The sequence below is a fragment of the Salmo trutta genome, chromosome 31, assembly GCF_901001165.1.
Source record: "Salmo trutta chromosome 31, fSalTru1.1, whole genome shotgun sequence".
NCBI lineage: Eukaryota > Metazoa > Chordata > Actinopteri > Salmoniformes > Salmonidae > Salmo > Salmo trutta.
The window spans coordinates 20,200,788-20,228,184 of NC_042987.1; the positions used below are offsets into that span (position 1 = coordinate 20,200,788).

The 27,397-nt window shown below is 40.7% G+C and overlaps 1 protein-coding gene across 1 annotated transcript; it reads right to left on the reverse strand.

Annotated features, from left to right (window-relative positions):
• Positions 1–1,205: 1,205 nt before the first annotated feature.
• On the reverse strand, positions 1,206–25,973 carry LOC115169725 (potassium voltage-gated channel subfamily B member 2-like). Its single transcript, XM_029725629.1, has 3 exons — positions 25,532–25,973; positions 23,544–24,242; positions 1,206–4,373 (listed from the first exon to the last, which is right to left on the reverse strand). The coding sequence occupies exons 2-3, from the start codon at positions 24,120–24,122 to the stop codon at positions 2,517–2,519; spliced, it is 2,436 nt and encodes an 811-aa protein (XP_029581489.1). The 5' UTR covers positions 24,123–24,242; positions 25,532–25,973; the 3' UTR covers positions 1,206–2,516.
• Positions 25,974–27,397: the final 1,424 nt, after the last annotated feature.

Genomic DNA, 27,397 nt, shown 5'->3' on the forward strand with positions numbered 1-27,397 from the left:
AGGGTCACATGAGCACATTTTATTTGTCTTGCATATGGTAATCAACTTATTGGAAACAATAAGTTACTACTCATTCACTATCAAGTTATGTTGACTTACAATTAAGATGACTATGATCACATACCTTTAAAATAACCAAAGAAAATTGGGTATGGAGGGAACATCACACAAAGCAGGCAGATGAGGAATTGACCCTAGAGTTACCTACATTACGCTGTGGTTGTCAGTATTGATTTGAGGATATGAGTAGGATAGAGCTAACTGTACAAAAGAATGTAAGATAATTACAACAAAAATACAAATGAACATTGAGGTTTTACAGATGACTTGGTGAATGAGCTGGTGTTATATCAAGGAGTGTCAGTGCAGTAACTTTTCCAGTTGCCCTGACATCTCAATCATGAACTAACATAAGCCTACTGTACTGTACATTACTGACAACAGATGGTACTTTGAAAGGAGGATGTAAGCCATGATATGACAAAGCTTTCAAGTTATACAAAACTTGATAACTCAGAACAATAGCTATTTGCATATCACCACCTCATACATCTCCTTACTAGAAATACATTCTTTATAGATCTCTATGAACCAGCCAAATTATGTAGGTTTTCGCCTTCTCATAAATTTCTATTTATGAAAAGGCACACAATTCATAAATTTACCAGGAAATATTACAGTCCTGATCCATTTTATCTTAGAAAAATGGAATCAATCATACTAACAAAACAAACAAAACATAATATGGTAACATGATCTACTTTTAATAGAATATAAGCACAGTAATTGATATAGTGAATATACTGTAGTATTCAGATTGTCTGCAGATGGCCCTCCTGATTCAGTTCAGATTTATAAGTAGAGTTTTTTTAAGCTGCAACAGTTGAGATGTGCCATGCAAAACTTGAAAATGCTCAATGAATTGAATAAAGAGGTTACTTTCTTCAATATTAATAGGAATTCCAATGAGAGATATGCATGAATTCTTGGATTAATTAAAATGCCTTAAAATCCTCTGTCTTTAGAGGGCAGTGTTACACTTTCTCCCTGAGTGCTGTACTGTATTGCAGGTTTTCCCAAAATCAGTCCTAGGCCCCCCCTGGTTTTTGCCCTAGCACTACACAGCTGATTCAAATAATCAACTTGTCATCAAGCTTTGATTATTTGAATCAGCTGTGTAATGCTAGGGCAAAAACTAAAATGTGCACCCAGGGGGGGCCCTGGGACTGATTTTGGGAAACCATGCAGTATTAGACCTACTGTGACCACAATCATCCCCATACAATATAAATTAAACTTGACACATCAAACATACACATTATTTGTTCCAACTAGCATACGTACATGTACATATCCAATACATTTTTCTGCACTTCTCTAAGCAAAAGGCAGCATTACAACAACATAAATACAGTGAGGAGTGTAACAACACAGATTTCCTGTGATCATGATGGATCCGGAACTCAGCAATAATACATGTCATTTTAGTGTAGAACCTGAATAACCATTCAGTTGATATGATCCGTATCTAAGTGAATGAAGTGCTGCTGTATGATAATATGTTTTTAAAGTATAATGCCATTATCTAATCAATTTTGTCATAGTGTAAATACCAGTATATGAGGTGGCGTGCAATACTTATATGGCTTGTCCATTTCCCATTCCATCAATGCAGGGTTGCACCACAGCAATGCTAAACATAGAAATGAGGGACATAAGCTCATTCACATGAACAGAATATAACATAGTAGAATATAAAGTATTTAAAAGCAATCATAGATAGTCATGTATAGGCTATTATTAAAACTGTTTTTTCTTATTGGTCTATTTCCATACAGGCAGATGTTTAAGAATTGCTATATAATATGCTGCACTTTCGTTTTCTTTTTGCTTAGATTCATTTCTCATTTCCCTGAACTAGGAGGCCCTTGCTTGTTCCATATACAGTACATCTCTCGGTTGACTTGATTGAGAACGGTTCGAAATCTAAACAGATACAATAAAATGAGATGGAATTGAAACTTTGCTAATTAATGCAAGCCATATCAAGTAACAGAATATGATATGACATTGATACTGCTCGACCAATGATGAGGCCTTATATAAAAATCCCAAAGTCTTTCCACATTCCCCTCTTCAGTCGATGTCCTTGTCCCACCACACTTCAGAAAAAAATATTCAGCAAGCTAAAAAAAAAAAAATTGCAATGTACAGCTAGCTGCGTAAAAAGTCCAGGACCATAAAGTACAATTTGTTCATAAATGTCCTCATTCATACTAGGTTGTTTTTTTGCTCACATTGGAGCCTTATAGTAAAATTCACTGTTAAAAGTTCAATGTCTGCAGCAAGCAGCAGTTCTCATAGGTCTTCAGAAACAGTGATGTTATCAGAAAAAATAATTGTCAAGCCATGCAGACAACTTATTTTTTTAATACATTAGTGTGCTTCATCTTTTTGTTCTTCATAGACAAACAGAGAGTCTGTTTAATCTTTCCTCGACCTTCCGTCTATACTAGTCACATGCTTGTTTCACAAGATGGAGATAGACTTCCATCCAGAACTATGTGGTTTTCCTTTTGGCTGTTGCCTGCATCTCCTTCACCATTGCCACCAACAACCACTTCCTGAGTAGAGCAGTTGGTTGATTTAGGTGACAAAGGGCTGAAGACAGCGGCCCTGTCCATGTGATTTCCCCTGTGGCTTAAGCTGGAAGGCTGACCTTCGCCGTCTAAGCCCTTGGCTGCATCCTCTCCTTGGCCTGACTCTCCTGGTGCCCGTGGGCTGGTCACCGGGGCCTGGCCTGGGGGTGGGGAGGGCTGGTATCCTTGTGGAGACAGAGTAGCACAGGGAGGCGTTGATGGCATCTCTGCCTGAGATTCAATGAAATTCACTTTTAGAGCTTTCGTCTTCTGTGGGTTGCCTCTGAGAGAACTGCGGATGTTTTCGACGCTCATGTCAAAGCTTTGATTATCCTCCCCCTGTGACGCCCCCTCTGGATTGCTTGAGACAAACTCATAAAGACCCTCCTTGATGATGGTAGCCGGCGGAACTTTCTCTTTGGTTTTTGGTTCCATAGAGCTGATCTGGCTGAGGTCGAGGGGAGGAGGTGCCTTCCGTCCTGCTACGTTAGGGAGGAGGGCACTGCTTTCTGCCACACTGAACTCTGTAGTGCAGCTGGCGAAGCTGTCCACGCTGGATGGGCTCCTGAGGTCACCGCTGGCTCGTTCCCTAATTAGGGGGGGCTTTAGTCCAGAAGACACCACCCTCATTTCCATTTCCTCCTTAAGCTTCTGTCCTTGTTCATGTGGAGCTCCCAAGCCAACGTTGGCAGTGGTCGTCATCTTGTTGTACATCTCCTCCAATATCTTGGCATTCAGGTGCTGTGGGCTGATTCTTAGAGGATTGACCCTATCTGGAGATCCCAGTTGAGCAACCTCTTTATACCTTGCCTGGGAATTTGGACTAGCCTCAGAGTTGCCTTGCCTACTGCTCCACCTACTAGGTGAGAGATGGTTATCCATTGGCCGTTTCTCTTCACCTTTCTCCACCATAACGTCTGTCAGCTCCATACTGCGAGCGAATGCATCCTTCAGATTCATAGAAACAATACTGCCATTCCTCTTCGCCCGCTCCAAGGCCTCTCTCCTTTTGATGGCTTTCTCCTGTCTCTTCTGCTCCCTGTAGAACTCCGAGAAGTTGTTCACAATGATGGGGATGGGCAATGCAATGACCAACACACCTGCAATACAGCAGAGCCCACCGACTATTTTACCAAGAAGAGTTTGTGGATAAATGTCCCCATAACCTACAGTTGTCATGGTAATGGTAGCCCACCAGAATGAAGCAGGAATACTAGTGAATTTGGTGGCATCTTCGTCTTTTTCAGCAAAGAATACCAGGCTGGAGAAGATCATGATGCCCATAGCCAAGAACAATATCAACAGACCCAGTTCATTGTAACTGCGCCGAAGGGTGAACCCAAGGGACTGCAGTCCAGTGGAATGTCTGGCCAGTTTTAGAATTCTTAAGATTCTCATGATACGGAATATCTGGACCACTCGTCTGACATTCTGGAACTGCAGAACACTCTTGTTGGATTCGGTCAGGAAGAGAGTTACATAGTAGGGCAGGATAGCTAGTAAATCAATGACGTTCAGCGGGCCTTTGCTGAACTGCCACTTGTCAGGAGAAGAGAGGAAGCGGAGGAGGTACTCCATCGTGAACCAGGCGATGCACACAGCTTCAACATGCGCTAGGCTGGGATTGTCATTGACCTGTCCAAACTCATCAACGACTTGTAGCTCCGGCAAGGTATTGAGTGATAATGAGATTGTTGATAGAACGATGAAGAAGACGGAGACAAAGGCCAGGAACTGAAAGACAAAGAAACAAAACAATAGAAAATGAGTCATGATCAGATAGCTGAGACAACTCTTATTACACACAAACATCAGTGTGTGTGTGTGTGTGCGTACTGGTTACTTATTCTAGTTAACCTGGTTTCTCAGGACTAAGCCTTCCTTACTAAGATGCATGGAAAACATGAATTATGCCTTCAAGTGAACAGATAGTGAGTGAGATTGATATTTGCTCACATTTAACGTTGCCAGGAGGATCATTAAGGTGCTGTATTTGCAGCTAAACATCATCAAGCAGTAAGTCCACTGCGTACTGTGCTTAAGGTCTAATGATGTTAAGTAAATCAACTGTATTACATCTCAACTGTAATTTTTGTCTTCATTAGCTATATTGCCTAGGCCAAGGGTTGTTCTCCCCATGCAGCCCCTTAACTCTACAGTGTCTTGGTGGGGTGGTCTGACATCATAGCCCCATAAGGTGCCCTGACCTCACGAGAGAGATATCTTAGCGCATCCAACCATGAAGTAATTTTGATATTGCTGGTAAGTTACTTAGTTACTTAGAATACTTAATTACTTAGAATACTTAGTTACTTAGAATACTTAGTTACAGTATTCACTCAACACCACTTACACCAAATTTGTCTTATGTATTACACAACATCCTTTGATTAGATGGTTCTACAATATGACATGTTTATTTACTGTACAGTATAAGCCAAAGGATAAGATGATGTGAGCAATACCAGAAATGGTTGTGTAAGGCACAGATGACAGAGCAGAGGGCAATATTTCCTTACATCCATCAAAATGTGGGCGGCAGCAGAGGCTCTATTATGGATTGATAATCAATGTTTAAAGCAGATATCCTCTCAACTCTGCAGCACATTGGCCACTCCTTCCTTAACCGAAGAAACACTCAAATCAGAGATATCTGATACAGGAAACAAACAAATCACCACTTATCACATCAGTTAATTAACAGCATATAGATTTCTGTCTGCTATTTCCTCTATGTCATGGTTCTAAGAAGTCTTTGTCAACGGCCATTATGCTCAGGTTAAATTAGCGCTAACATGCACAAATACCAAAGGTTGTTGTAGGTCAAACCTGTGAAGTCTGTGTGTGTGATTGCGTGTGAATGTTCACTTCTTCATCAAGACAAGGGCACAGGTTTAGTTCCCTGTGGAAATAGACAAATTCTTATTATATCTCTCTTTGCTATCCCTGGTCGGTCCAGCTGCCCTCCTTCCCTTCCTGGGTCCCCAAGGCTGTGACGCTGTCATCGCATGGGCCTGACCTCCCTGCAATACTCTCTTAATCACGGCTATAGTGGAGAATTAACCCCAGGTTACAAAAGACTCAGACACCATAATAGATCTGCATCTCCAACTCCTGTGTAGAAATACAATCAGTTGTGATTAGCAGACAGAGCCCAAAAACTATGACATGAGAATACAGTATCTGTGGGAGATTCAATCACACAGACAGTGAAGGACAAAGAAAAAGTTGCCGGTTTAATTTCAACTCGTCTTAAAGGATTCACAGGTGTTTGAATGAGATGACTAATTCAATAAAATGACAGATCCCTCATTGCAGGCAATACAATTAGGAGTTAGCGGTAACTTTTCAACATGTGATGATTACTTTGCAAGGATACATTTGCCTACGAAGGTATATCCAAACAGGTCAGGCCATACTGTAGTATTTAGCACAGTTGATTTTCACATGACAACCTTGCTGCAGTGCTGCAGGACGTAACACGACTAATTGACATAACTGTGACCGCTCTCCACATCTCCAAGTGCTTTATGCAAACAAGATCAATTTGCATATTGTGAAATGAGCAATACTGTATGTGTGCAACAAAGATGTGAGAGTATGAGCTTAAGTCTCAATATTGGCATAGTTGCTGTATTGGCAAGCATCTGTAGTGTTTCAGTGTCATTAGTCCTTTAAAATATGAGTGCAATGAAAGTGAAGGGCAGTCTTGCCAGGGACAAGTGGGGGAGCTCAAATGACTGGCTTAGAGAGCTATTGATGAGACTCTTGGCCTTGTGAGAGATGGCTACACAGAACAATCTCTTTATGGAAGGGTTTCCCCTCATCCCATGAAGCAAATGCAAATATAGAGTTTATAACCTGCCATGGATTCTCTTATCATTTCAAACATAAATATAATATTTGTAGGCTAATACATGCTAACTTTATGTTCCTGCATACAGCCTATAGCCATACATACACATTGTATGGATCACAATGCGTTGCATTAAATCAATGATTATGCACAATCAGCTTTCTATGCACAATATCCTGTCTGCGGCTTGCATTTTTAGTGGGTGTGTTTAGAATGACAATGTTGACTCAATAAGAAGTATCAGATTATTGGTTGATTCTTCCTGTTGAGGAAAGAATGAGTAACCACTTCTAACCTCTCTCTATCCTTACTATAGATAGCCACCAAATCCTATTACAATTATCCTGAAATGTTCTCCTCACAGAGACAAGCACATGCTGAAGCTCCAATACCTATGGCCCTCTGAAGAAGGGGAGGGTTTATACAGACTTATTACACCCGCATCTATATATTAAGTGAATAAACCACAGATATGTTAAAGAATGAAAAATGTCCCGAAGAGCACCTAAGGTGATTTGCGGTGGAGAGTGGCCATAGCTGTGACAGCCTGTCGATGCCACGTGAGTCACTGACAACCACCTGGATCCATTGCCAGCTACTTCTGAGAAAGCCTCCTGCCAAGACCGAGCCAAGGACTAGCTAAGAATCTACTCTATCACACCTGAGCACTGATCCATCAGGCAAATGGACGCTCTATAATCATGATATACTGTAGAGTAGTTTGGCTTGTAAATATAAAATCCAAATTGTGCTTAAAATGAGCCACAACTGGTGGGTAAACATATCTGTTGGTTCCAGTAATAATGAACCATGATCCATACAAGTATTGGTAATGCTGATTTTTCGGAGCAATTATGTTGTTAGTAGCAATGGGTAGGCCTACTTATAGTTATAAAGTTGTCATGGCGCCTAGGGGCAGCCTAGGCAGAGGGCTAATGTACATTCTGTACATATATAATCATATTTAATGCATGCAGAGTTGGCAGTGGGACAGTTTTTCATTGCACAGGAGGATACTTCTGAACAAGGCTGTAACCAGGGTTTGAGTTTTAGTGAGGTCCAGAAGGGGGTTTTTAACATTGAAGCTAATTTACTGCATTCTATACAATTAAAACACGTTAAAAATGCTATTTGGAGAACAGCAAAAACAAGCAAAAATGACTCCAGCCATTATCACCTTGGCTGCTGTGGGTTCTTTCATCTCAGTCAATCTACAAAAGCCTATTAGTTATACAATGGTAATGTTAATCCCCTGAAAGGGGGGGAAATATGATAAATGATTCACACTGACACGTAGCATCAGCAACTGTTCAGTCAGTTGTAATGATGAATTGCTCTTTGCCTAGATATCTATTTTTTCAAATTGCATAGCGTTCACATCTGTATTTCTAGGCATTACTGATAACGCTCCGGACCCACAGACATCAATGGAGCACACAGATGATCGTATTACCACTTTCACATGAATTATTACAATATTACTTAAGAATCTGTATGAATATCAGTGATGGAATGGTAAAAAATGGTAGGTAATGGATAAGATGAACAACCACCGATATAAACAAAAACACATTACATTTTTAGAACTGTATTGTTTGCATTTTGATTACATTTTAATGTAGGCCTATAGGGAAGATAGGCCATGTGGAAATGTTCATATTGAAATGTTTATATTGAAACATATCTTATTTTTTGAGTTCCTAACAGGGGACACCACATGAGGCCCTGTCCCCAAGTTTGGGAACCATTGTACTAACCTCTCTCTCCGCTTGCTTCCTCCTTTTCTGTCTCCTATGCTTCCTCCTGCATGCATTGTAGCCTGCCTCAGCCTCACCACTGAGCACCACATCACTGTCTGTGTTTTGATACACCATCCAAAGTGTAATTAATAACTTCACCATGCGCAAATGGATATTCAATCGGTGCTTTTCTTTGCGAGGCATTGGAAAACCTCCCTGGTCTTTGTGGTTGGTGTTTGAAATTCAATGCTCGACTGAGGGACCTTTCAGATAAATTGTATGTGTGGGGTAGTCATAAAAAAATCATGTTAAACACTATTATTGCTGAGTCAATTTAACTTATTATGTGACTTGTTAAGCAAATTTTTACCCCTGAACTTATTAAGGCTTGCTGTAACAAAGAGCTTTAATTTTTAATTAATTTGATTATTTTTTCAAAAACATAATTTCACTTTGACATTTTGGGGTGTTGTGTAACCAGTAACAAAAAAAATCTAAATTTAAGCCATTTCAAATTCAGGCTGTAACACAACTAAATGTGGAAAAAGTAAAGGGGTGTGAATACTTTCTGAAGGTACTGTATCTATAAGCGACTACCAGTTGTGCACTCATTCTCCGAGAGTCGGTTTTTGTTTGTTTGGGTGATGTCTGTAGACACGGCAGGAGATGCGTGATGGTTTTAAGATTGCCTTTTGTCCGGCATCTCACAAACACACTGTCAGCAGCATCTCTAGTGTGGCTTACTTCTCCAGTGAGCCGTCTCCGAGCTGGGGTAGTTTGTTTTATGTCTCAGGCCCTCGGCCTGTGCCGCGAGAGGGCGGAGTGAGCCGTTTGAGAGAGTGGTGAATGTGCTGCTAAAAAGGAAAATCCGGGAGACAAATCCAGGGGATGCAGGAGAATATAACGAACAAACCATTCTTCATGATTCCACTATTTCGCAAAGAGGCATGCGTGATCAGCGTTCTGACCTTTGATCACAGCTGTGACCAACATTTATATATTGACCCATAATTCATTTTCTTTATTGTGTACAAGTCCGGCCCTCTGTGTCCTCATAGTTACGGCCATGCTTCTGAAATAAGGAGAGGGCTGTACTCTGTGGGGAGCTCAAACTTCATCACAGAATTGCAAGACAGAGAAGCTGCAGACGGCGGAGATGCACTGATAACATTGAGCTGCCTGCCTGTCTGCCTGCCCTTGGACATGCTGACCTGACCACCATCTCCGACCACCATCTAGCTATGAGCTTCTAGATCCTCTCATGACCGCAGCTGCCCATCCGCTGGAGGCTTCAAGAAGCACTCAAACAGATTTGATTGATCTGATCTAGCTACTGTTGTAGCCTATATTTCTGTCTAAATACTTGCTATTGTTTATTTTGCTTAACAAGCGCTTTGAGATTTTGTGAGTAAGGAAAAGTGCTATAAAAGTTTAATAAATAATAATACTAATAATACACAATCAGTAGCTACCTTCAGGTAGTATCCATCATACTTGTGCTTGGTTTGATGAATCCTAAGAGGGGGAAGTAAATATTTATGTAACAACTATTTTACCACAGTTCTAAGTAAATACCAAAGAACCCAAATAATTTGAAAGATACCAGATGTAAGAACATTTTAAACACTTTTAACTGAAACCGCTTCAAAGAAAGGTGTCTTACATTACACTACAGAGACCTAGAGAGGGAGTCTGTCATTGTGTGATGCAGAGGGATGGATAAGACAAAGCCTCTGAAAAGCCTTGGCTGTAGCCATCGCGTGATGCAGGGATTGTCTCGGGCATGTCAGGATGAACACCCAGTCAGGCCACAGTCATGGCTGCTGAGGTCAAGTCAATGGTCATGCAGCATTATGCCTATTGGCTGTGATGGCAGACCTGCTGGAGGTCTCATTGGTCAACTGTGACTTGAACTATCACCCACCCAGGTGGGTCAAAGGGCAATTGGGATCGAGTTATGTGAAAGTCCATTTTGTCAACACTAACTAAAGTGGCATAATAGCTGTCAAATGGTATGACCTTTGCACCTTGGCCTGATCTAAATCCATGCTGCTTCACATAGAAATGAGTAATAACCTTGAGTGACTTGTTGCTTTGTACATGAAGAAACAACACAAAGGAAAAGACTACGCTGAGAAGTTTGACTATTTCACAGGCAGGACACTGAGGTCAACATTCATCATTATACGCTTACAAGACTTTTCTGTGAAAACCACACTAGTGGGCCACTACCATGTGTCTTTGTATTCTCTATGAAAAAACATGGCATTTATGTCACTGTGCCTTGTTCAGCAAACACTCTATAAATTAGACCCTCACAAATAAATGTTTTAAAAGAATAAAAAAATGGCTAACTGACATTTACTCCTGAGGTGCTGACCTGTTGCACCCTCTACAACCACTGTGATTATTATTATTATTATTATTAGACCCTCCTGGTCATCTATGAATGTTTGAACATCTTGGCCATGTTCTGTTACAATCTCCACCCAGCACAGCCAGAAGAGGACTGGACATCCCTCAGAACCTGGTTCCTCTCGGTTTCTTACTGGGTTCCTGCTTTCTAGGGAGTTTTTCCTATCCACTGTGCTTCAAATCAAATCAAACTTTATTTGTCACACGTGCCGAATACAACAAGTGTAGACCTTACTTACAAGCTCTTCGCTTACTTACAAGCCCTTAACTAACAGTGCAGTTCAAGAAGAGTTAAGAAAATATTTACCACATAAACAAAAGTAAAAAAGAATAAAAAGTAACACAATAACATATCAATAATGAGGCTATATACAGGGGCTACCGGTATCGAGTCAGTGTGCGGGGGTACAGGTTAGAGGTAATTTGTATATGAAGTTAGGGGTGAAGTGATTATGCATAGATAATTAACAGCGAGTAGCAGCAGTGTACAAAACAAATGGAGGGGGGTCTGACAATTTTATGGGCTTTCCTATGACGGCGCCTATTATATAGGTCCTGGATTGCAGGATGCTTGGCACCAGTGATGTACTGGGCCGTACGCATTACCCTCTGTAGCGCCTTACGGTCAGATGTGGAGCAGTTGCCATACCAGGCGGTGATGCAACCGGTCAAGATGCTCTCAATAGTGCAGCTGTAGAACCTTTTGAGGATCTGGGGATCCATGCCAAATCTTTTCAGTCTCCTGAGAGGGAAAAGGTTTTGTCGTGCCCTCTTCACGACTGTCTTGGGGTGTTTGGACCATGATAGATCGTTGGTGATGTGTGACATTTGCTGATGTAAAAAGGGCTTTATAAATACATTTGATTGATTGATTGATTGATTGATTGCTATGTGATATACTACCAAAGCACTTAATACAGAGTAATTCACTCATGGGCCTTGCGTGCGTGTGGTGCATTTAGATATAGTCTAGGTCGACAGACATCAGTGGTGAGGTTGTGGGGGTGGAAGGAGCAGGATTAGCTTCCTCCTGACCTGATCTGTAGATCTGCAGAAACGTAATTACGTGAACAGTGATCTGGATACAGAGAAATCGCTAGCCCACGTCTTGAGAAGATTCCAGGGCAGGGCATGCGTGTGCAAACAGGGAGCGAACGCCAAAGGATCAGCAGATACTCTGCCACAAGACACCTTTGGGACTCAAGTGTAAGGGTGTTCGTTGATACGCTGTGAAACAGTCATAAAACACCTGTATTGTTCTTCTCCTGCATTACATCCTGGATGGTTTTATCCTCCAACAGTCCTGACAGACAATCTTTACCCACTAAAAGAGCACTGTCTGTTGCTACCAAATCTCTCATTAAGCACTGCAAATGACAGTCTCCTCTTTGGCCCTGGAGCTCTCAGTGGAGTTGAACAATTACCATTGAGACACATTTGCTGTGTTTTTATTGAATTTCCAAAAAGGAAATAATAAGGTGAATTATAGACAACATACAGTAAGTACATGTACAGAATATGTTACAGTACTTCTTTACTTTCTCAAATCAGATATGGTTATGGGTATCTATAACAGTTATTGTACAGTATTACCATATCCATCCGTAGTCTTGTACATGAAATACCTTTTTCACAGCAATAGCAATTTACAATGCTCCATATAGATAACATATATTTTCATTTAACACTACAGATTACATTTTTTTTGTTGTTCCCTCAGGGGACAATAAAGTAATTTGCATTTGAGGTCAAGTACATGTAGCCATGTTCTGTATTTAGAAACGATCCTTTGGATATTTTAAGATCCAACAAAGGAATCCATTCCGGAGACCCAGTCTAAGACCTTTGAGTATTATACTCTGCTAATCCACATTTTCATTAAAATATGCTGCAACACTAAAGCCCTTTATTCATACACATAAATCCCTCAAAACAAAACCAAGAGAATGATGATTGATCATGACTCAACCTGAGCATGATGTTCTATGTTTATGAGTGGCGGAGGTGTCCAATACATTAGGTGAGAGGTGGGACTGCGGGACAATGGGGCTAGTATACAGACTGAGCTGCCTCTGCTGTGTGTCTCTCTGTCCCCACCAGGCTCCATGCATGTGTGACCTGGACCGGCATGGTGCAGTCCTTGGGAACATCTGGCTACTGAGAGGTAAGCAGATTAATTGAAAGATCTGGATTTCCCTCATTAAGCCCTGGCCAGGTCCGTCCTCCCACTCAGTTACGTTTAGCGCTTGGTTTGCTGCTAAACTTCAAACAAAGGCTCCCAGGAAACGGACAGAAAAAAAATCCAGGGAAGATTGTTTGTAGAGGTTCAATCAGGCAAAACACAAGGATTTGTTCCAGGTATAATCTGTGACAGGAGTTTGGATTTATAGCAACATCTGAGAGGAAATGAACACGTGTGGAAGGCTGTGGCTTAACATCACAAATGTTATGGCTATGACATAAAAGAGAAACACCACTTGTACATTTTAATTGAAAGAAGATTTAATTTGAGTAAATCCATCAGTCAAACAGTGTTAGGGTTCCACACTCGCCTCAAACCGACCTCACCTCAAGTCCAGTAGCAATTTTGTGATCTGACTGCCAAAGGCTAAATGTAATCAACTAAACAAATTCATTGAGATGAAAGTATGCCTGTAAAATGTATGCCAGTACACAGCCAATAAAATGAATCCTATATAAAAGATTTATTCTGAGCCAATAACAAAATGGCTGACATATAGAACCTACTTCCTCTGAGGAATACAGGCCATACAGCAAAGAGCCCACAGTTTATAGATCTGATAGACAATGAGATAAAAAAGCAACAAGACAAACAACACACTGTAAAATTCCCAAGAAAAAAAAAGGAAATACCACCGCAACGCAAAGGATGTAAGGCTTGAAGGTTAGATTATTTCTGGCAAACATTATCACTGCTGCAGGCCGTCCTCGGAGGGGAAACTAACTCGGCAAGGAAACCCAAGAACGTCTTGATCAATATCAGGAGGTATTTATGGAAAAGTGACATGGGATATATTGGATTGGCTGTGTTTTTATATGGGAGATGTAGCTGGAGCCAACCCACCACATTTTTCAAGGAGCTTCTGCTGAGTAAGGGACACAGTGGAGGAGTGCCATTTCATTTTACAGGCCATTGTACAGCAATGCCAACTAGAAAATGGTTATATAGCCTTCTAAAGACCATTACTAAACCAATATCAAGCCTAATGTGTTTGCGTGTATGTATGTGTATATTTCACTATTGATTAGGGATGAACCACTGGATTGTAATTTAAACCTAAAATTTGACACTTAGAAACGTAATGACACAATTTTCAATGATCAATAGACAGTGAAACTGCATATAGACACACATTTTTGTTATCAATATAACATTGCAGTATCAAGACAGTTTGCGTAGATTTCACTGTTCATTACTATGGTGACCGACACCATGCTATTACCTCCCAAAAGAGGCTTTATTTAGACCATGTTGGCTCAGGCTACTGTTTCTGACTGTGATCCATGTAGACCATAGCCCACTGGATTGTGTTCAGTGAGTTGCTGATGGTGGGATGGTTTCTCTTTGTGTGAGGGGAAAAGGGAGAAGGCCATGATTACAGTAATTAGTCAAATAGATGCGCCTGATTGGTCATCACGACGTACAGGCCAACCACAAGCTTGGTAATTAAGGTGACATGACCATGTGACAGATTCAGACGACGTGATGATTGGGCAACCTGTAATTAAACACAGTGTGTAAACTGAACTGATATTTAACCAAATAAACTAAACCAAATGTCCAAGGTATTCTGTTTTAAGCACAAACATTGGATCCTGCAATGGCTACATGCACACCACACACTATTACATTGCATGGAGAAGAACAGACTGCCACGGCATACTTACACATGTTTTTTTTTATGTGATGTTTACATCAATCTGCTAATGCAGAGCTAATTTGCATAGGACTACTTCGTTGATTACTACCCACTCCACAAATAGACTAAGCCTACTCAACTCAGGGCAATGATTTGCAACTATAATATTTTGGTATTTTATTAGGATCCCCATTAGCTGTTGCAAAAGCAGCAGCTACTCTTCCTGGGGTCCAGACAAAACATGACATAATATATAACATGAATAGACAAGAACAGGACTACATACATTTAAAAATGGCACACATAGCCTACATATCAAGACATACACACAATATCTAGGTCAAATAGGGGAGAGGCGTTGTGCTGTGAGGTGTTGCTGAATCTGTTTTTTTAACCAGGTTTGCTGTTCATTTGAGCAATATGAGATGGAAGGGAGTTCCATGCAATAACGGCCCTATGTAATACAGTGCGCTTTCTTGAATTTGTTCTGGATTTGGGGACTGTGAAAAGACCCCTGGTGGCATGTCTGGAACAGATTACCCTGTTCGTCTCAGCCTGCCGACTGCCGTCAAATAAATCATACTACACTCACCACCCTCAAGCCATGCAATCAATTATACACTCTTAGAAAAAGGGATTATTCAGCTCTCCCCATAGAAAAACCTTTTTGGTTCCAGGTAGAACCCTTTTGGGTTAAAGGTAGAAACCTTTTGGAAGGGTTCTACATGGAACCGAAAAGGGTTCTACCTGGAACCAAAAGGGTTCTACCGGCAAACAAAAAGGTTCTACTTGGAGCCAAAAATAGTTATTTAAAGGGTTCTCCTATGGGGACAGCCGAAGAACCCTTTAAGGTTCTAGATAGCACCTTTATTTCCCTAAGAAAGAGTGTATGATTTTTAAAATAAATAAAAGTACAGATATAGGATGTTAGTTTAACCAAATTCTCACAGCAGGAAAATAATCCTGCAGCAATGGATTATAATTGTATGTATTATAATTAATGGACATTTTTGTAGAGGTTGAAACATTTTTGTTAGGACAAATGAAGTTTAAAAATGTTAAGTTGTTATTACAAACTTTAGAAGCCTTTTTAAACCTTGAATACATTACAATCCGCTGGGCACACCAAGTCATTTCAACATGGAAATTTGGGTAATATTTGGTTGAGACGTTGATCAATGAGCTTTCAACCTTAATTTATCCACTCAAAAAGAAAGCCAGAAATGTGTTGAATTCTCAATGTGTTATCACTATGCTTTCAACCATATATAGTGCCTTCAGAAAGTATTCAAACCCCTTGACTTATTCCACATTTTGTTGTGTTACAGCCTGAATTCAAAATTCATTAAAATTGTTGTTTCTCACCCATCTACCCGCAATACCCCATAATGAAAAAGTGGAACATGCTTGAAGAAATTTTTGGAAATTTACTCAAAATGAAATACAGAAATATGTCATTTACATAAGTATGCACACCTCTGAGTGAAAACATGTTAGAATCATCTTTGGCAGCAATTACAGCAGTGAGTCTCTCTGGGTAAGCCTCTAAGAGCTTTGCAGACCTGGATTGTACAATATTTGCCCGTTATTATAAAAATAAATATCCAAGCTCTGTCAAGTTGGTTGTTGATCATTGCTAGACAGCCAATTTCAAGTCTTGCCATAGATTTTCAACCCATTTACAACAAGCCCAAACTGTAACTAGGCCACTCAGGAACATTCAATGTCGTCTTCGTAAGCAACTCCAGTGTACAGTTGAAGTCGGAAGTTTACATACACTTAGGTTGGAGTCATTAAAACTTGTTTTTCAACCACTCCACAAATTTCTTGTTAACAAACTATAGTTTTGGCAAGTCGGTTAGGACATCTACTTTGTGCATGACACAAGTAATTTTTCCAACAATTGTTTATAGACAGATTATTTCACTTATCATTCACTATATCACAATTCCAGTGGGTCAGAAGTTTACATACACTAAGTTGACTGTGCCTTTAAACAGCTTGGAAAATTCCATAAAGGATGTCATGGCTTTAGAAGCTTCTGATAGGCTAATTTACATAATTTGAGTCAATTGGAGGTGTATCTGTGGATGTATTTCAAGTCCTACCTTCAAATTCTGTGCCTCTTTGCTTGACATCATGGGAAAATCAAAAGAAATCAGCCAAGACCTCAGAAAGAAAATTGTAGACCTCCACAAGTCTGGTTCATCCTTGGGAGCAATTTCCAAACACCTGAAGGTACCACGTTCATCTGTACAAACAATAGTACGCAAGTATAAACACCATGGGACTACGCAGCCGTCATACCACTCAGTAAGGAGGCGCATTCTGTCTCCTAGAGATGAACGCACTTTGGTGCGAAAAGTGCAAATCAATCACAGAACAACAGCAAAGGACCTTGTGAAGATGCTGGAGGAAACAAGTACAAAAGTATCTATATCCACAGTAAAACGAGTCCTATATCGACATAACCTGAAAGGCCGCTCAGCAAGGAAGAAACCACTGCTCCAAAACCAGCATTAAAAAAAGCCAGACTACGGTTTGCAACTGCACATGGGGACAAAGATCGTACTTTTTGGAGAAATGTCCTCTGGTCTGATGAAACAAAAAGAGAACTGTTTGGCCATAATGACCATTGTTATGTTTGGAGGAAAAAGGGGGAGGCTTGCAAGCTGAAGAACACCATCCCAACCATGAAGCATGGGGGTGGCAGCATCATGTTGTGGGGGTGCTTTGCTGCAGGAGGGACTGGTGCACTTCACAAAATAGATGGCATCATGAGGAAGGGAAATTATGTGGGTATATTGAAGCAACATCTCAAGACATCAGTCAGGAAGTTAAAGCTTGGTCGTAAATGGGTCTTCCAAATGGACAATGACCCCAAGCATACTTCCAAAGTTGTGGAAAAATGGCTTAAGGACAACAAAGTCAAGGTATTGGAGTGGCCATCACAAAGCCCTGACCTCAATCCTATAGAAAATGTGTGGGCAGAACTGAAAAAGTGGGTGCGAGGAAGGAGGCCTACAAACCTGACTCAGTTACACCAACTCTGTCAGGAGGAATGAGCCAGAATTCACCCAACTTATTGTGGGAAGCTTGTGGAAGGCTACCTGAAACGTTTGACCCAAGTTAAACAATTTAAAGGCAATGCTACCAAATACTAATTGAGTGTATGTAAACTTCTGACCCACTGGGAATGTGATGAAAGAAATAAAAGCTGAAATAAATCACTCTCTCTACTATTATTCTGACATTTCACATTCTTAAAATAAAGTGGGGATCCTAACTGACCTAAGACAGGGAATTTTTACTCAGATTAAATGTCAGGAATTGTGAAAAACTCAGTTTAAATGTATTTGGCTAATGTGTGTGTAAACTTCCGACTTCAATTGTATTTTATTTGTGATATGTTGACATAATCCTGTAGTTTAAATTTCACCCTTAAAACAACAGTTAACTTTTTTTCAAATCCAATGTCTTTTCCGTGTAGATTCCATGTCACAATACATTGACAAATAACGTTGATTCAACCAGTTTGTGCCCAGTGGGAAGTTTGCATTTTCAAATTAAGATCCTACATTTGTACATTTAAAGCACATTTATCGATCCCATTATCGTGACTTTCCAGTGTTCATTAAAGAGGATCATCTCTGACTCATTCAATCTGTACCCCTCCAAAAAGTAGGAAAATCACATTTACAGTAGGTCAAACTACTGTACAACAAATCAAGTCGCCTTTGTTTGTCATCTGAGTAATATTGAACAACCTCACCGAAGAGTGTAACTGATGATTAACATTAGCTCTAAAAAGGTCCCGATGGACCTCTGCCATAATGGAATGAATTTCTCTCAAAGTTGGTATAAATCTGGGATAAAAAGGTGAGTTGTTATTTGAAAGGTTTAACCAGCAGTTTCTAAAAAGAAAGGGGATGGCTCATGCTTAGAATTTTAACAACTGGCTACTATAGTGGAATGTGAAGGGCATTTGAAATTAAATGACTTAACACCACAATGTATACTGTATATGAAGTGACACATAGTATGAGAAGTGATGGGATTATTGCTTCCCTGGAGATAGAAAATCAGCTAGTTGTGGCTTTTAATATCAAGGTAGTTGCAGATTGAGGAGAGGGGAAGAGGGATGAGAAATAGTTATATAAATGGCGGCAAATTACCACACAGATGCCTGTGGCATTTTCCTTCGCCTCACACTGCCATGCTTGGGTACACGATCTGAAGGCAAAATGGATTATGCTGAGAGATGCAGTTTCCTTGCCAAGACTCAAAATCCCTCATCCAATATATCAATAACAGGATAACATCCTTGATGTGAATATACTCATATATACAGTAAATGCCCAAAATATCAAGAGCACTTAAGTTGGGTAATGTGACAGCAAATCAATCCATTTCCATTTGAAAATGGATAATAAAGTATTGCTCTGAGTTGACCAGGTACCCATGTACATTTTGTTGACCTTTTCTATCCAGTGTGTTAATTGAGGTGTATTGAAATATGTCTCTCATTTTAGAATGAGAGGTAGACAGCACTCAGTGGGAGATAGATTTCTGTTCAAAACAATCATGTGCAAGCAAAAACTTTGGGGTACAGTTTCACCATGTACAAAATTCCAATCTAGTCAAGGCTAAAATAACCCTGTACTGCTACAGTGCATGTCCAGATTGCAACAATAGAGCCACATGAGTTACAGGTGAAAAACCTGTACCTCTATTTGAGAACAATGCCCTATGACCCTATGACATATTCAGCTCCAGTTGAAGGTCAATTGGCATAAATAGGTGAAAGAATCAAATTTAAAAGACAACACATTAGGGAAAAACGATTATGCTATCTAAGCATTCTGTCTAACTTGCCAAAGGGACAAATTAATCTCACTCAAGCTTTTTAATCATTCGTCAAGATTAAATTGAGCGTGGTAAGGAGACATGCTCCTGCCGTCTGCACTATCTCACAGTCATTAACTCAAATTAACCAGTGGGCACTCAACCTGTATCTATTCAACAAGTACTGAACAGGAACTAATCATGAAGAGAGGAGACTGCTTTTACGTCATTTGTTAATCTTATAGCAGCAGCCAACCCAACTGCAGTAATTGCTTAACAGCTCTACCGCACACGTGACCCCCGCCCGGGCTGGTCGGCATATTGCAAACCCAGCTCGCTGTGAGCCAGACTGTGTGCAGCCTTCACAACAGTCTATTTGCAGAAGCAGCCTGGGTCAAACCCCCAAAGAAGATTAAGTCTCACTTCCATCACTCCCTACAGTACTGAGCCGCACAACCAGGCCTCAGCAAAACTAGGGACACACCCTATTATGTAGTAGGCCTACCTGTATGAGAACCTGATGGCTTTCATGGCATAGAAAAGTATGTTAAAACTGACTGATGTGTAGAATTAAGGAGGTGGTGAACAGTATGGGCAGGACACAGCAGGCTGTAAGCAGCTGATACTCACATGGAAGTTACACATGCTCTGTGTCAAGGAGTTATTCACATTTGCTAAAGTTTCCAATGTTTGTTTGTATCATTGGAAAATCACACAAAAATATCTTGAGACCCGTTGGAAAGTTGTTTCCAATCATTTCAAAATAAAACATTTTGATTCTATAGGTATACCAAATCAAATACTGTACTATAGGTAATAAACTGGAAATAATATTTTACAGTATTGAACAGTAGCCTCACAAAATTGTGAATGACACTTCTTCTGGAGTAGTAATTTGATTTGATCAAGCAAGGCCCCTTTCGGTTCCTGTCAGCAGTTGTGTGTGATGTAATGACAACAGCCCTGAGTGGATGCTGTGTCATTGTGCTGACTCACAAAATATAACTGACTGGGCGCCAACCATAACATACTGCTCTGTTGTGACAGGCTGGGTATACCCCATGGCCACTCCTCCGATATCTCGAGTTAGCGACACACACAGCCAGTGTCCTTCCCTGTGCCTTATGCTTTTCCATGTCCTTTCTCAGGCCAAAGGAGGCAACACACCCTGGCATTACCCCTGTGCTTTAAGCACTCCCTAAGCTCCATGTGCTAGTTAGTGCTACCCCCATGCTTCCTTCCACAAGCCAACAGGAGCTTAGTGTCTGTCATTGGGGGGGTAAGGGATGCCCTATCTTACTTCACTGTTCACTTAATCGTTACAAATCACCAAGCTCATTTCACAAAGACCTGTGGTCTGATGGCACTGCACCAATCTCTGGGTAGTCAGGTTTCAATGTTACAGTTGAAAAAAATACAGTACATGTATGTGAAGTGGAACATATTTCAGGTTTTGGAGCCCGTCAGCTTGAATTGCATGATGTCCATAGTGACTCAAATATTGCACAAGGACAAAATTCAATTAATAGGATTGCCCAGTCGGCAGTTGCCCATCTGATTGACAAAATCAACTCAGCATCTGTCTCCATTCCTCCATGCTTCTCCATGCAGACCTATATTAAAGTCACATGATGTGACCACTGGTACAATTACTGCCTTGCCTAGTCAAGGATCGACCCGTGATGTCACTCTGATGAATCGGATCAGGAACTGATGCCAACCCTCTGAGCAGAACCTAGACAACCACTACATAACACGTGTAACCAATGTTCATCAAACACAGTGCAGTCTGTTGAGTGTCCTGCCAGTTTACTGAAGCGGGATAATGGGGACTGACCAGTGTGTGAGTCAACAGTGGGTTCCCCTCACCATCTGTCACCTCCAGCACCTCCTCCTAAAACCTTTTCCTATTAGGCCTACTGCTATAACTCCTAACAGACACCAAGCACCTCCTCTCGAATTAGGTGACTAAATGTTATTAAAAGAAAAGAAAAACTTGTACACTGCGCTTACTTGTATCACTTGGGTTTATTAGCAGAACTAAATCTAGTCTCCCTAAAACTCCAGCATGGTTCTTCAGAAAACCTCCTGTTTATACCATTTGAGGTTGGCAGTGGACTGAACCATTAGATGCTTTAGATTTTGCCCATAGAGAGGACAAATGTGCAATTGTGGGAATACAATGCATTACACTTCCCCACTCTAGTAAAAAAAAAGATAAAAGCATGCACATTAAACCGTTACTAATGGGTCAATTGACTGCTTTTCTTGGACTGAATTCTGGGAAGCACAGTACACATGGTGTACCATTGGGAGTGTGTATGCAAGACAATAAATAAAGCTGCTGTCTGTAAAATATTATTTAACACTTTATCACATTAGACAGATTCATATAAGACCTTAGTCCTGGAGACATAGATCCAATAACTAACTTGAACATGAATACCAAACCATAATACCTAACCTTACATTACAGGCATTTGGTGAGTTCATATGATCAACTGATCAGCATATACTAAAATTAACGACACTAAACAAAAATATAAACGCAACATGTAAAGTGTTGGTCCCATGTTTCATGAGATGAAATAAAACATCCCAGAATTTTTCCATATGCACAAAAAGCCAATTTCTCTCAAATGTTGTGCACACATTTGTTTACATCCCTGTTAATTAGCATTTCTCCTTTGCCAATATAATCCATCCACCTGACAGCTGTGGCATATCAAGATGCTGATTAAACATCATGATCATTACACAGGTACACCTTGTGCTGGGGACAATAAAAGGCCACTCTAAAATGTGCAGTTTTGACACACAACACAATACCACAGAGGGAGCGGGCAATTGGCATGCTGACTACAGGAATGACAACCAGAGCTGTTGCCAGAGAATTTATTATTCATTTCTCTACCATAAGCCTCCCCCAACATGGTTTTAGAGAATTTGGCAGTACATCCAACCGGACTCACAACTGGAGACCACGTGTATGGCGTTGTGTGGCCAAGCGATTTGCTTACGACAACGTTGTGAACAGAGTGCCCCCATGGTGGCGGTGGGGTTATGGCATGGGCAGGCATAAGCTACAGACAGCAAACACAATTGCATTTTATCAATGTCCATTTGAATACACAGCGAAACCATGACTAGATCCTGAGACCCATTGCCGTATGATAATTCACTGCCCCATGTCAGAAGGATCTGAACACAATTCCTGGAAGCTGAAAATGGCCTAGTTCCCAGCATACTCACCAGACATGTCACCCATGGAACATGTTTGGGATGGTCTGGATCTACATGTACGACAGCGTCTTCCAGTTCCCGCCAATATCCAGAAACTTCTCACAGCCACTGAAGTGGAGTGGGACAACATTCCACAGGCCACAATCAACAGCCTGATCAACTCTATGCGAAGGAGATGTGTCATGCTGTATGAAGCAAATGGTGCTCACACCAGAAACTGACTGTTTTTTTTATTTCATCCCCTACCTTTTCTTTTTACAGATGCATAGCTGTACTCCCAGTCATATGAAATCCATAGATTAGAGCCTAATGAATTCATTTAAATTGGCTGATTTCCTTATATATTTTTGTTTATTATACATGTATTGGTTAAGAGTGCAAAATACTGTGCATCAATATACAGTATGTGTGATATTATTTATATACTGTATTTGTTTAATGTATCATATCAACTGTACAACACACAGAGCAGTATGCAGTGAGCACACATTAACCATAATCTTCTGGGTTCTTTCTTATCTGATTACTTCATAGGTTAAAAGAGGATTAAGCTGCTGGTGGCACAATATTCTCCTCTACTGTTTTGATTGAAAGTTGGAAGTAAAGAGATATCTAAAGACAAATTCAATGTGGGACACATGATCTGTTAATAAACTAATTGATCAAATTCCATATATCTGATATATTGAGATTCACTTCATACAGAGTTTTGCCATCAGCTAAGCTGAAGTTGAAAACGGGTTAAGGAGGTCTAGCCCCTACAGTACCCCCCTACTTTACTGCAACCAAGATCATAAATTATAAGACTACATTATGAAATTAGAGAGATTCCTGCAGCAGCTATGACACCATGGGATGGGATGGATTTGGACTGACCCATAGTCAGTAGGCCTAAACTCAACCCAGGTCAACGCTTTGGTCTTACCTTAGCAGCAAGAGAAGAGCTAGGCTTCTCGAGGAGGTCCCACAGCTTCTGTCTCTTGTCTGGACAGCAGCCTTCTTCCGGCTCCTCCCCGTCCTTTTCTCTGAGAGACTCGGCCTCCCTCCTCAACTCCTCGTTCATCTGCTCCTTCTTCTGGTGGTACCTGGCCTGGCAGCAGGATTCCAGGTAGATCTCATCTATACCCCAGTAGTCGAGCTCCTGGCCGAAGGACAGGGCGCACATCTCCTCCATCATGTGCAGCTTCCCTGTTCTGTAAAAGTTCAGAATGGAGGAGAACGCCCCTGGGTGCCTATCGAAGAAGTATTCATTATCAGTCAAGCTGTAATCGTCACAGATCTCCATTAAGGTTTCGTGGGTATTGCAGTCTCTGAGTTTACCCAGCCTGGTCCTGGGGAGACGGTCCAGGGTCCTCCATAGGACCTCGTGGACCAGCCCCCCAACATTGATGCGGACTCTTCTGGAACGAGACTTAGTACGGATGATGTCGATCGGCTCTGGTGGGAGTGAGCCTACAGGACGTGAGTTGCTTTTGGGGATCCCAAAGCTAGCTCTCTCCGCCATGATGGTCACAGTTCAGGTGTTATGCTAGGTCAGGTCAAATCCACTGACCCTTCAATTAGGATTGGGCCCAACAACTTTGAATGTGAGATAAACTTCAAACCGGTTTCCCCATGGCTTCAACTGAAAGAAAAAATGAAAAAACAGGGACACTAATTTTACCATTAGTTGAGGACAAATGTGCATCAGAATGCATTATCATTTTTGAATACGTGATTTAAAAATATCCAGATCAGTTTATAATGACTACACCTAAGCAGTGACATAATTGAGTAACTAATGCTCATCAAGCCTGGTCATGGGGACCCACAGGATGTGCATGCTCGCTGTGCCCAGTAGGCCTCAACTAATCAGCTAATCAACACGCCCTTGACTAGTTGAATCAGGTCTGTTAGTATAGCATGAAAATCCAGACTGAATTATTATCCTTAGCGTGACTCAGTCTAGATTTCCAGGCTAGTGTTATTACATGGCTGGAACAATATCCTACACACCCTGTGGTTCCCCAAGACCAGGATTGAAGAACAATATAGCCTATTAAATAAATGTCATGTGAGCTCACGGTATTGCAGAACCACCCTGAAAAGTTATTCTTTATCAAATAAAATAAAGAGTGCTCTATGCATTGAAGGCAATAGGCCTATGATTTAATTGTGTTGACTTAAGTTAACCATAAATCTCACTGCAGTAGCCTATTACACTTAGCTACACTCTTAGAAAAATGTGCTATCTAGAATTTTGAAGAACCCTTGTTGGTTCATGGTAGAAACCTTTTGCTTCCAAGTATAACCATTTTGGGATCCATGTAGAACCGTTTCCACGTAGAACCGTTTCCACAGTGTAGGCTACTGTTCATGACTTCATAATAGCCTCCAGGCTATTTATACAGGAAACTCTAGGGCACTCGTTTTAACCAACTTACTCTAGATTTAGAGGGTGTCACTTGGAGGGTAAATTTTACCCAACTCTGTCTTGATAGGTCTTGATAATAAGGCACTTTATTATAGCCTAGGGTAAATTCTAATAGAGGTCACATAGTTGTACTTTATCACCCCAAGGTTACTTATGTAATAAACAGAACACCTATTTCAAGATCAAATGGAACCATTTATGATTTGGTATCCTACCCAATATACCATATCAATTCAGTAACCTGAACTTTTCAAACATCTTATCTAGTAATCAGATCCTTACTGATCCTGTATTTCACTGTAATCAAACATCATTTATTTCACATTTAGTCTTTTATGAACGTCTTTGCATTTTACACAACCTAAATAATAGAGCAGTAGATAGGCTAAAAGATTAGATATTATTATTATTTTTAAACAACATTTCAGAAAAGAAGTGAAAAGTGAACATTTCAGAAAAAAACGGAGTCTAATATAGCCTAATAACAATCCGTGGCCTACCTTTTTGTATCACTCTTATCTTTCAAACCAAACTCCTCTCCCTCGAAGAGAATTGAAGAGGCAGGTTATCCGTGATCAGGCTACCCTCCCATCCGACTAGTACCGCAAGCCGTCTGTAACTGGAGTAGAGGATGTCTTCCACATTTTTATCTTTGTCACATTTAGAAATAAACAGAGAAATGTCGTCCTTGTAGTGAGAAAATACTACTACCAGTAGTAAAACTGCAAATGGCACCCTCCATGGGGATATGATAAAAGAGGTTGTCCTCGGATATCGAACATGTAAAAATAAACGGATGAGCGCACCATGGGCTATCTGTATGGCAAGACGCACAGGATCGAGTAATAAGGGGGAGCTTTTCTCCACCCGCTGGCTGCAACACAGCCCGGAGGTGAAAGCTAATTGGATTGAGATGTACATCACCAAGGACAGCTCCAGATCAACGAGAGCGAGCCCGGGTAGATCTACGAACTCTACTCAGTGCGAGACCTGTGTCAACGAGGGAGGTTGCATGTTGTAATCTTCTAGTGTCTAGTCAAGCGTTCAAAGTTTTTCTGAAGACTTTAATAAGAAAAAAGACAAAAAACACTGTTGCGGTTGAATGAAAATGTTAGGCTATACATTTCGACTTTTGGAATAGACTAGAACAACTTCCTTTAACCCATATAATTAAGTAGTGTTACATTAGTCAGAAATAGGCTAGTATTGCCCAGACACAGATAAAGCATCAAGTATTACAAATAAATCAGTAAAGTACATTTATATATATAAGTCGTTCTGGGAGCAAGAAGACCAGAGAAGAACCAAACCAACACTATCAGTCAGATCTCAAACATTGTGTGGGGAAAAATGCTGTTTTCATTCTAGCAGTAGCCTACTGTAGCCTTTGCTGGAAAAACTGTCGTGACTTGTCATTTGGCTTAGGGAAGCATGACCTGTCCTTATTATCTTGCCAGCAACCTGCTACAGAGGCAGCGTAGGCCAACATTGGATGCCTAAATCTAATTTGGTGTGGACCATAATGTGGCTCTCTCCTCACTATTTTGTTCCTGCTATGAGGAATTACCATCTTCAGATCATGCTTTTATAATTTATCTGCAGATAATCCATGTCTAAATCTCAAAAAGCAATAGTAACAGTATACAAATTAGGGAGCCAAATGAACGGCTCTTTCACATATGTAATTCGGTTCCCAACTTTCACCAAAAAGAGCGGATCAAAAAGAGCCGTTCGCTAAAGGGTACCCTCCCCTTCCCTGGAGGTGGCAGTGGCAGATTGCATCTGGCTGATCACCAGAAATACCCTTCTAGAATAAACCTCTAACGTGAGATATTTAGGTTCCCTGGCTGATAATGGTCATCCATGGCAGGAAAAAAAAGTTGTTCTTCTGTAGTATTATTCACTACATATTCCAAGGTACAAAGGGAGGACTAGGAGTCCCAATCTATTATTGTATTGAGGATGTGGGATGTCCCTGCCGCAGCCTGGCAATGTAACTGGTCTGGTGAGCCTGGACAGGCAACTCCAAAATACACATTATCATATCATTCATCCCAGGTGACAACAAGTCATAAAGTACTGTTTTAAGGAACAAACTGAGGGCATTGGAATTCGTCATGTTTAAACTGTAAAAATACTTTTGTTGTGGTTATTTTCAAGCACGGATGCTTTGATCCCATTATTTTAAAACGAACCTTACTTGGTTGAATTTTGCATAAAGATGTTCCATTCAGTATAATTGAGGTAAATACGTAGTTGACATTTTCATGGAGCCAAGAAGATCCTGTTCGCCCATGAGGACATTGATGACTTCATAATGGAGAAGAGAAATAGCTGTTTCAAAAGTGACCACAAGAGGGGGTAGG

Coding starts and splice junctions, on each gene's coding strand:
- LOC115169725 (XM_029725629.1), bottom strand. CDS start 24,122: ATGGCGGAGAGAGCTAGCTTTGGGATCCCCAAAAGCAACTCACGTCCT. Junction 4,374..23,543: donor GCTCTTCTCTTGCTGCTAAG/GTAAGACCAAAG, acceptor TTTGTCTTTCAG/TTCCTGGCCTTTGTCTCCGT.